The 12,045-nt window shown below is 39.6% G+C and overlaps 1 protein-coding gene across 2 annotated transcripts in view; it reads right to left on the bottom strand.

The window, feature by feature from the left end:
* Positions 1-11,055, bottom strand: part of znf385c (zinc finger protein 385C) — a 139,469-nt gene extending 128,414 nt beyond the window's left edge. Inside the window, exon 1 of one of the 2 annotated variants that reach the window (XM_008417065.3) lies at positions 10,631-11,055. Coding sequence is in view for 1 of the 2 variants with exons in the window: in XM_008417064.3 (XP_008415286.1) it covers positions 10,580-10,586 (7 nt within the window). In the remaining variant the exon portion in view is untranslated. Of the gene's footprint in view, positions 1-10,579; positions 10,602-10,630 lie in introns of those variants that run through there. The other variant, XM_008417064.3, reaches the window with a different exon arrangement.
* Between the last annotated feature and the right edge of the window lie 990 nt (positions 11,056-12,045).

Genomic DNA, 12,045 nt, shown 5'->3' with positions numbered 1-12,045 from the left:
TCACTCCAGTGCAGGAAAAGAGGTCCACACATCATCCCCATGACAACACCGCTATTGCTTGCCAATAGGAGCACCTCCACCTGCAATTAGATGCGGCCGCTGATGCTTTGCACATTGTCAACGAGAAAGCGACTAGAATATCACATAATATGTACCACCCAAACAACAAAGCGTGAACATCGTCCTCTGAAAATACCTTATTTAAGTGTTCCAACACCAAAGAGGAAATGGATGCCAGTCCCCGTTTGCCTTGACCTTCCACTGCCGGAAGTCCTATCATCCAGCTGCGAAAAGTGGTTTAAACCTGGAAGCATTCCTCTTTGCACTGCACTGCTGGGAATGGATTTAGCATATGCATGTCCCTGTGTGCAGCGGTAGGCCACGACATGCCAAACCCCCAGGCTGGCACCACTCTGTGCAGAACCTCATGGTTGCGCTGTTGCTTTCTAGAGCAATAGAGGGATGGGGTTCCCTCACAGTTGAACATGATTCTAGGTGTGGGATACACTGAGAGAAACAACGACTGTTAACCCAAGAACAGATGAAAGAGGAGAAAAATTTGGAAACTCTTGGTTAGGCCTGGTGCAATGTAGGAGGAATTAAACATCTGTCACATTCTGTCACTGCATCAGGAACAACAAGACCAGCAGCAGTTTTAGAAGCCAAACAACCACTAAGGCTTGTTTGAAAACTAAGGAGAGATAATAGCAAGGCTGTGCACTTTAGCATGCAATAACTACAGGATCACTTTATTGGGATTTGGACCAACACAGAGTAAACCATAGTTCAAACATGAAAGGAGAAACATACTTTTCAAATATTTATCATAAAAGTGCAGAATTGCATTTGTATCCAACCCCCTTCACTCTGATATCCCTTAATGAAGTACAACAAATGTGAGAAACTCTAGTCTAATTTTAGACCTAGTATCAATGTCTGCCATCTCTCAATCTGCATGAAAGGCTATTATTTAAAAATATCCGGAATTACTACTAATGGACACATCACATATCTTTTACATTGACTATAAATCCAAGTAGTTTAGTTGGTCTCGGTTCCATTTCAGTCAGCAAGCAAGTTCCCAAAAACCCTGATAAAGTCAATTGAAGCTGAAACGCCACACTTGTTCTCAGCTAAAACAATTATCTTCTCAGCCCCCTTGTTTAATTGGGATTGACATTTAAATGAAGGAGGTAATATGTGCCAAGGACAAAGTATGCGATGTTAACAATTACGATACTGCCTAATGGGGCATGCCAAAGTTATTTTGAGTGCATGTTGTGGGAGAAAGAATAGGGCGTACTCTATTAGCCAGAAACCAGAGCAAATCCATGAAGTGGGACAAGGTCAGAGCCACTCCTTCGTTCCTAGATTCGCAGCTCAACATCCAAGCACTTCAAAAAACACTGAGTGGGATCATTAATATCAACACTAACCCAGGAGAAGGCTTTTAGCATGCACAAAGTGGCTGTCAAGGATATTCTGTCATTTATGTAACACCTATTTTGCCATACTGAAAGCCGAGCGCTAAGCAGGTTTAGATAAAACCCTGAGCAGTACCAACAGATTGAAAAACTTTTTTTTTTTTTCCAAAAAAGCTCTTTCTCATTTTTACAACATTTGTTTTTCTCTCTTTGATAGAAAGACAGGAGCTCTGGTTAAATTAACATCTGGCTGTAGAAAATCAAATCTTGGACAAGGAAATTAGAAGAAAGCGCACTACACTAGTATTATGTGTCTTAAAAGCCTCGCATATAGAGACAGCGAAAACATGGCAGAGCACAGGAAGGCACCTGAGGTGGGAGGAGGAAGGTAAATACTAAAATACAGAGCTCCAATGTGTGTCCTTCTACTGATCCAGCCCCTGTGCCGCTTTCCTTCTGAAGGCCCCAGTGTATCCAACCTTGAGCAACCAGGAGAACAAGGTGCCATCTGTGAGGAATCCGTCTACCTCAAAGCAGATTTCAAAGGAATGCTTCTGGGGCTGGATGTGAACACAAGCTCAGGAAAAGCGGTGTGGACCTACCTCAAAAAGTTCACCATGATGGAGGAGTCTCATTATATACTCTACGAAGCTAGGAGATGACCCACGTAACAGAAGTCCCAACAAAGTTGATCTCTTTCATCTTGAATTGAAGCCAAATTATAGCTACAAAAATAAAAGTACAAGAAAAACAAAAAAGAAAATGCATACTGGGTTAAAGGCCCATATTAAGATGCATTAGTCTGTTTTATGGGTTTCTGATATGAAATTATTTTAAAGAAAAACAAACTTTTGTGACAAATTCTCCGGGAATTTGTCCCATAAAGGAAAAATACCTCTCTGTGAATTTCCCCTCAAAGGGACAATGAAGGACATTTCTATTCTATTTGCTGAAAAATTGATTAATAGATATTAGATTAGGTACTAAATTGTGTAATCACAATAATAAAACCCACGTTAGCTCCTTTGTATAGTAAAGATAAAGACGCAAATATTTTTTTGTTTGAAAATGAATGTTTTTCTTAACTTTCTCGATAAAAGGCAAAAATATTCAAGACTGAGAGTCTTGGAAATACCGTTTAAAGGGATGACATGCAGGTCAAGTACACTTAAGGAAAGCTCTTAATGTCTGTCCTCTTCCTCGTTTGGTGGAAAAAGCTCAGACGTCTCTGCTGGAGCCATCCGTTCCTTCGTCCTCCCTATTTTTCATCACACCCCTTCTATGACAGCAGCTTTGTTGTGAACGTTAACCCAGCCCGGTGGCCTATGGCTTGTCAACAGAAATGTTTTCTAAAGCGGCGCACTGAGAAACGTCCCCCTTCTGTGATTGTGGAAAAATATATGGTTCAATTATAGGGCTTGTCAGGCTGGCATGAGACTGTGATGACTTGAACTGGGCTGCTGGGAGAGACAAAGTCAAGCTGATAACTAATGCAGTCGAAGTGGGGTTCACCCTCTCGTACAGCGAAGTTCAATTTCGTCTTTAAGAAAATACATGACAGTCCTTTCAACACCGCTCAGGAAACGATGAATGGGCTGGAGAATCTGCAAGTCCCCGATCAGCTAAGAAACGGGGAGAGACACGGTGAATCAAAGCAGTTAGCAGAACGGACTCGCTGGATCAGTGAGTCAATGTGTGCGTCAGCTGTATTCTGAAGGGCTAAGAGGGATTTTTAAACTGGAGGAAGTGGAGTTAATGTGCGATCTTGGAGAGCACAGAGCTGGCCTCGTCCACTCTCAGCCCACCAGTTTGACACCGATGATAAGAGGCCTCAAACAGCGTGCAAACGCACATCACCCACACACTCGCGAAACAGAAAAATGAAAAACACCTCGACTTTAAATGAGAAAATGGACCGTGGAAGATAACGCTGGAAAAAGCACACAAGCTGAACAGTGTGAAAGCTGATGCGGGAAGAATAAACAATCTCACTTTCCAAAAGCTGCTTAGCCCACATATTGTAAGAGGGGACTAATCTGACTTTTAATCAAAGGCCAGGCCACCGCAGTTCAGTTTGCTAAGTCCTGGTTTGCTGGAAGGAGACGGCAAAAATGGATAAAAGAGTACAGCCATCTGACATAAGCAATTCTTAGTCAGCAGCTACGTCAGCGATGGCATCACAAACCTATCTTCAGCATTGACCTGAGCCAACATTAACTTCCTGTCTGGACAGCCATTGTGTGTTTGTAAGTCACTAAACTAGATGTAAATGTTTGTAAATGTTTTGGTGCGACCTCCTTTGGCGCAGGTTGTGTTGCAAACTCAACCATTTGCTCCGTTGAACTAACCAGAAGGTATCTGAGGCTGCTAGTTATCTTTAGCATTCAGAAGCAGGGGAAGAGTAAAAGGGAAATGGAAATGTCTCATTCACATAGACTGTCAGTCTGAAAACATAACTGAAAGTCCTGGCTAAAAATATGACACCATCCACCAAAAAAAAAAACAACAAAAAAAAACTCTGTTTCACATCATCCTTTTATAAAATGGCTGCCTCGCCTTCAAATTTTTAGACATTTTTCGACTGTCTTAATCAAATGTCCTACAGCAAAGGTGATACCTGACATCTGCTGCGATCTTTTTACTTGACATGCAGGTTCAACATGAGGAACCAATAGCCGTGGAAACACACAGTTATCTATTTATGCCTTCCAGGGATTGCATCAAACTTTCCACCATCATCTCCTTCCAATAGCAACAGATTAAGAATTCGTTAGTGAAGCACACTTCATACACTGGAAACGCAAAGTGGTGCACAAGTGTGAAGTGGCAGGAAAATTATGCATGGCTTACAAATAATTAAAAAAATCTGAAAAGTGTGGTTTGTTGTCATGGTGTGTATTGGTTATTGGTGGACTTAAATGCAGAGAGGGAGAGGCAGCTTGTAGATTAGGCATATTTGATAAACAATGATGAACAAAAAAGACTTACAAAAATCACAGGGAACCAGGGCAAAACACACACCATAAATCCTCTTATGACAAAAACCAGCAAGAAGATATGAGGAGAACATGAGCTGGAGTGGGGAACTAACAGAGTATAATGGGAGGAGCCAGCTAGGAGTGTGAGCAGGAGAGGGGTTTAAATACAGTGAGCATGAATGCTGGGGGGAAAAAAAATAAAAAATTAAAAAATAGACGGGGCTGATGAGTTAACGAGTTGCAGGTGTGAGGGGAAAGAGCAGAAGGGAGGCTGAAGAGAGAGAGAGAAAGACAATGGAAGAAAGGGCGAGGGAGAGTACAGAAGAGACTGTGAAATGAATCTAACACTAAAAAATGATTAGAGCTAGGAAATATAATTAATGAGGGTAACAAGTACTAACTAGAGAGAAGAAATAAACATAGACACTAAGAAGGGGTGAACTCAAGTAAAACTGAAACAAGACTGATCTAATCAAAGAACGAGACTAAGGAATACGGAGAACCCAAACCTCAAAAATAACTAAAAACAACTCAGGACATAACACTTGTGTCTGTATTTATCTTTCCCAGTCTAAGCATTTTAAAACAAACTTTCACTGCTATTACAGGTATATATTTGGGGGATTCTCTTTCTACAATCTCTGCACATCTACAGACAAGTGTGACCACGTTGTTCACAAAGTGGCTAAAGCTCCCTCAGACTGGATAAAGAGCATTTGTTAAGAAAAACAAAACAGAAATGCTTCATAACCGACCCTGGATCTCTTTCGATGTTAAGATGTTTTGGTGCAATATATGGAGCATTCTACAAGAAGCACTTCGAACATTTCAAGCAAATCTTTTATAAACAATGCACTTTTTTTGAATGACTTATGTAGGATTAAGCACTTTTTAAGAGGGCAGTTGGAGCATATCTAGCTCTGAAAGAGAAATATTTGATATAATATCCTCTGAGATTATTAGTTTTATTATTAATTTAAGGGGACACTCTAATCTGAATATCATTTCTATAATCCTAACAGTGGAAAGCCAGGAAAACGACAGGAACTGGACTGACACGTTCACAGGATCAGTCTGAGAACTAGTCATCTCACACCTAATCAGTTTTGACACGCAGCAAGTAAGTGAGTAACACTCTCACGTCTGTTGCTATGATGGCTGTTACACACTTTAGCGAGGTGAGTAACCCGCACAACGTCCAGTGGAGGCCTTTGGCAGTCACCAGGTGTGAGAGTAGAGCTCACAGGAAACATTTAAATGAAAAAAAATATCAATTCAAAACACAAACAGATATATATACTCTGGGAAGCTGTCTATAAAAGCATGCTTTTGATCAAGTAATTCGGCCACTGCCCTTCCTGTGGAGTTCCGCTGGATCCAAACAAGCAGTCTATTTAGTTTTTGTTGTTTTTACGTGGCGGGCTTGGGAAGGTGTACGGCTGGAAACACTCAGCCAGTGTTCAGCCTCAGAGCAGCGTCATTTACTGGCTGCCTGATGCCATAAATGCACCGTTGTGTACACGCGTGTGTTTGCGTTAGTGAATGTACCGTTGCAACACTGGCGCTACTGTGAGTCATTACAAGTGCGTGTGAAAGTGTGTGTACGCATGGTGCAGTTAGGCTGCCTTCTGCTGCCTTCTGTTAATGAGGAAAATCATTTCGTAACAAATTAAAATTAGATTGAATAATGGTTGAAATGTACTGATGCAATTTACCTCCTGATGTTATTGTAGGTGCAAACACAGACTCGCCCAATTTTGTTTTACTTTTCGCTGCCTGCTCTGTTCTCGTTTAGGCTCCGGGCTTACAGAGGAGGCGATGATGTGGAGATGAAACCGGGTCTCCCTGTTTCTCCAGACTGAGACGCAGGCGGCCCTCCGCCAAGTCTTCTCCATCACCTCCGGTCGGTACTGCCAGTCAACCACGCGGAGGGTCGTGGAGAAAGAAAAGCCTGCTTGCCCTGAGATGGGCTCTGTACTGCTGTCAAAATCTCTGACCCCTTGCCAAGTCTGCCACCTCCGGCCTCACGTAGGGCAACAACCGCCGCGGGCCAGCCAACGGCCGAGGGGCGCAGGAACGGAATCGCCCGTCTTGAAGGGCAACATTTTGTGCCTTTTATTATAGAAGTCACACTTTGATTGCACCTGTCATCCAAAGTCCTGCACATCTTGTACTAGTTTAGGATACCAGCTTGGTCGAAACACAGCTTGAAGCAACCGGCAAGGAGCATTTACTGGTATCAAGACATACCAAGGTTCTAAAACATTTCCAACCTTCTAAAATAATTCATCACACTATCTCAGCAGCTTAAAATCCTCCCTTACTTGTTTAGGAACACAGCTGCTCGCTCCTTCATAGTTCTGTTTTGCACAAGAAAGATTTGAATATTTGGAAAGTCGCTGCACTGAAACTAATGGCGGATCAACTACTACTGTCATTGACGCACTTTAATAGACGGTTGCCTGTCTGTTACGTGTTGTGTGAGAAGGTAGCCTGGATAATTAGCCAGTTATCAACTTGTTAGATTCTCTGAGTTACTTTGTGAAAAAAAAAGCATATGACGAGTGACTGTTATTTAAAAAAGTATTGTTACAGCGCTCCTCCAACCTCATCAACAATACTTGAAAGGATGGGTTAAATTTAAATTGTTTTGATCTATTTTCCTTTGGTATTCCCTTGAAATTCCTATATTTCAGATTTGTTGCAAGATGGACCGTTACCAGAGATCATTCCTTCCCACAGCATCACCATCCACAGGGACTCTGAAGACATTTGGATGACATGAGTTATGACAACATTTAATATCCTTTGGGGAGTGGAGTCATTTGCGCTTTTCTCTTTTAAATAAAAGTATTTAAGTCATGTGACACAAAATTTTGGGGTTATCATACATATTATAATACAGGGATATCACTGTAAATTAATGTCAGCATTTATTTATTTTGCCGTTTTCGTAAAACAAGTTTCAACATTTGTAACATTGATGAATGATACAGCAAGAAAGCAAACTGCACCTAACTTGGTATGTCTGAGGCATGAAGAGCACAATAAACTACAGTACTTTGTTAGTTATCTGCGTGTGAAGAGAATGTTAAACACAACAGCAATGCTCTGCTTTGCAATGGTGGAATGGTAGCGTCCACCAATGCCAAGCTCCCCTTCAGCTAAAAGGGAATTAACTGTGTATTTGTTTTGGCACGGCAGACAGCAGCAACCAGAGAGTATGTCACAATCTTAGCACAGATCTTTTCAGAGAATTTTACTGAAGGTCATTGGGCTTTTCTCTGTAGTTCCAGCATCCTGCTACTGAATCAAGTGCAGCAGGAATACAGAAAAGGCGAGATCGGAGAGGTCAATAAACGATCCAAAAGTGTATACATTCAATTTTTCTGGGCCTTCTGGCTCTTGCTGCGTGCTTTTCTCAGCGTGATGAGGGGGGTTTGCTTTCCCCAGCAGGTTATTATTGTGCAGATAATAGCAGCAAAAAAGGGGGTAAGAAGAAGGTCAATCCAAAACACCAGAAGACAGGAAAGTGCAAAATCCGAAACCTAAATTACAAAGTGAGCAGCATCAGTATTTGAGAAAAAGGGCAAAAGAAAAACTAAGAAGCAATGGGGGGAAAAAAATTCCATTACAAATGATATAAGAACAGTGTACTGCAGTTAGACGCATTAGAAACAATCCACTGCCAGCTCGAAAGACTGGGCATTCGTTATTCCAGACTTCCCTCCTAATCTTTTCAATAACTTCTGATCTAATGTCATTCAACTGTTTTAATTCTTACATCATCTGCACTGTTTCTTATAAGACATAAATTAATGCCACATGACCACTTACAGGACACTATGTGAAGAAGACATGAAACAGTGGTAAATATATGCAGGAAATGCTGATCTGGTCTACAAAATACTTTAGGTCAAAAAAGAGCTCAGAACAATTTCTAAATAACTGTGGACTTTACTTTCTGCTGTACAGATCTGTGGAAATGATTCAACGAACAAGCCAGGACAAAAATGGCATCCATGGGAAACCAAAAACATCTCTGCTGACCAAAAAGAACACAAAAGCCCATCTACATGCCTGAAAATATCTTTATGATCTCCAGGACCTTTGGAAAAATATTCTTTGAACTGAAAAGACTAAAGAAGAAGTTTTGCATCCTGTTACACCAGACGTAAAAGTCACAAACCAGCCCTTTTCCACTAGCTCCTTAGCAGAAGGCCTCGACTTGGCTCAACTTTCCACGGTCCAGGTTGTTTAGTATCTCTAGTGATTGGGGTTGTCATGTAGCTGGGCAATCCCAGAGTGAAAAAAGCAGCTTGATGCAAACTGTACGCGATACAAACACAACACAACAATGGAGGGCATTGTTGCACTCAGTCGGTGATGTGAGTTTTTACAAATAGCAAGTCAGATTATTGTAGAGGAATTGCTCTTGTGACGAAATCAGTGACTGACAGTCTTCTGATGTGGCATTTTCAGCTCCCATGTTTGGATCCCCAGTGAAGTAGGTTCTAAAAAACTGAACTGGTACTTAATCATTACTATTGGAAACCCTTATGACCGAGTAAAGTTGGGATGAGCTAGTAGTTTAATGATCTTAGGATGCATTGCAGCTTCAGGACTTTGACAACTTGATGTAATTGAATTCTGCTTACTACCAAAAAAAAAAAATCTTCAAGGACAATGTATGCCCATGAATTTGTGACCTACAACTCAAACACATTTTTGTTATGTAGGACAACGATCCAAAGCACAGAAGCAAGTCCACCACTAATAGAATTTTAAAATGTCACTGTGTTTTTGTACCATCTCCTATTTTAAGATGTAAACCTAATTGCCTCTTGGGATAATAAAGACACCATAAACTGATGATCCAGAGATGATACGTCCCTGGCATGCCCACAAAAATACTATCTAACAGAAAAAGTCAAATGAAATAAAGGCTTTATTTTTTTAATTGTGACAGTCCCCTCTAATTTGTGTTCACCATGATGATGTGGTTTGCTCTATGAAATGAGGTTTAAGTAAGTGCCGACAAAAGACTAAGCTTTTCTTAAGCGAAATTGCCATGCTGAAATTGTTATGCATGTCAACATATATGTAATTATTGTACTATAAACCAAAAATATACTAAATTGATTGTAGTATATTGTAGTTTGTTTTCTTGAAAGAAAGGCTAAAGTGCCAACATTTATTTTTCAACAGTAAAAAAAAAGAGAAAAATCTAAATAAAATAAAAAATAGATACAAATAAGTCGAAGAAAATATTGCACACTTTGTCACAGCAGCAGGACAGGCAGACACATTCAGCACAAGGTCATTCAACAGGAGTTACAGTCATATTTAAAACATCCATAAAGTTGCAGCACTATTTCAGTTTCTCAAAATAATAGCTGCAGTTTGTTTTCACTTGAATTACTGGACCTCTTATTTGTTACAACAGCAGCAGAGATCTCAAAACCAATCCAGATCAAACTAAAGATGGGCTTTAGTTGGATTAGGCTATATATTACTTTTAAACTTATGACTGAATAGCTAAAGAACAAACTACAATGATTTCACTCTAAAAATACAAGCCTACAGGGTAAATTGAGTGTTAATCCTTTATGTTGCAGTAATAATGTCCCTAGAGATTAAAAGTAATTGTACTTAACATAATATGAAATTAATTAATAGGCTGTGAAAACAAAACTAAACTAAAAAAAATAATATCAAAGAAACAGGACTTTGTACTAATATGCATTGTGAGTTCAAACACATGCACAAACAAACTTAGAGAATATTTATTTTTTACATATAATTTCTGTTGTATCATTTAAGTCTAACTTGTGCGAATTTAAAACATCTCTGTTCAATGAAAGACGATAACAGTATTCTAATTTCACACCTCATTTATCCCTAATACTTAGTTTATTCGAGATATGTGTGAACGTGGACTTAATTAACAGCAACAAGCGTAAAAAAAAAAAAAAAATGCATGTATGCGCAATTACGCACAGGCTCCAAAAGTTAAACCAAACCATGAGCACTCTTCGTCTTCCATCTATGAAATTAAAACTTTCCAAAGAACAGGTATCGTTCCCTCCACTGTCAGCACAGCAGTAGGTGCGCCTAAAACATTCTGGACCAAAAACCATGTCGCCCAAATCCAAACTTTTAGCACAGACAACATACCACACATGTGTCTGTTTCTACAGCGGTCAGAGAAAAGGCTCTTTGGCTCACCGGCTCCGTTCCGTTTCCGAGCTCCACAATGCGCGTCCAGGGATGAAACAGATGGATAAAGACTGGCAGCCAACGCACAGAGCGAACCTGTCCGGGGAAGCGGTGTTGCTAAGTTAAACACAGTGCAAAACTGCACGATGGCAGAAATCTTTTCACAATAAAATCCCCATCTGAGCCCAGGGTCCGCATGTAACCAGGATATTTTAACGATTAAATGTGAGGCATTGCAGCCACATCTCTACATAACAAATGATTAATACACCTCAGCTTTGTGCATCGAAACATTAGTTCATCATCTGGTCAGAATTCATGGTGAGTTTTATTTTGAAATGGAAAACTAGATGTACTTGCTCTTTTCAAGACTCATTTTACTCTGACAAACTGACCAGAGCGCAACAACGCTTTACAGATTCTCAGACTTTGATTTGGCTCGTCAAAAAATATAATAATAATAATAATAATAATAATAATAATAATAATAATAATAATAATAATAATAATAATAATAATAATATACAAACCCTTAAATTGTGGCCAGATGCCACAGAAAATTAACATTTGGCTATTGTTGCATTGTATTTGTTTATTTGTTTATTTATTTATCTATTTTCCCCTTTCATATATTTGTGTTTTAGTTTTGTGTCTATCTCATATTTTTCTCTCATCATATAGAAGTGAGAATCTTCTTGCCTGACTGTTTCATGACCTGAACAGCAATACCAAAGTGGAAAAAAAGGGGCAGAAATGTTAATTCTGTAATGGCTGTGATCTGACCTTTTTTTTTAAATATTTGTCTCTGTATTTGCTCCCAAGCATACTGTATTTTTTTTTTTTACTTTAAATGTGGATAAACGACTGAAATGCTTTGTAGCTGTAGAATAATGTCCTTTAAACTTGACATGTCTCTGCAGCCTCTCAAACTCCCACTCAGGCGGCTCTCAACAATTTGCCCATGGTTTCCCCAGCAACAAAAGTGGTAAGATGTGTTCATCCAAAGTGAACTTTAAAGCCCATCTTAAAAAGCCAGCCGTAATGGACAACGAGCAAGACAATATGAGGGTAACAGAAGAAATGAAAACCCTTCAGGCTGTTGATTAACATCAGTAAAATGCAGACGGAGTATAAATGTATAAAAGGGAAAACAAAAGAATAAGGAGAAATGCTTCTGAGAAAGAGACAAGCAGAATATTTATTCTGAATATTTGTGTTCAGAATACACAGTGTTCTTTGCTCAATTAATTTCTTTGAAGGATATAAACTGTTTGGCTAGCACTTAAAAAGTATACATCCAAATGACATCTTATTCTTAAATAAAGTAATTGCAGTACACTACAGCTCTGTGTAATTATGAGACAGTTTGAGCTGCCATCTGTCCATCTGAATAAACGAATGTAAAACGGCTGTAAATCTAAATT

This window comes from Poecilia reticulata, chromosome 8 (genome assembly GCF_904066995.2).
Source record: "Poecilia reticulata chromosome 8, P_reticulata-male-v2, whole genome shotgun sequence".
Lineage (NCBI taxonomy): Eukaryota > Metazoa > Chordata > Actinopteri > Cyprinodontiformes > Poeciliidae > Poecilia > Poecilia reticulata.
The sequence above is the reverse complement of the archived record's forward strand: the minus strand, read 5'-3'. Positions and strand labels throughout refer to the sequence as shown.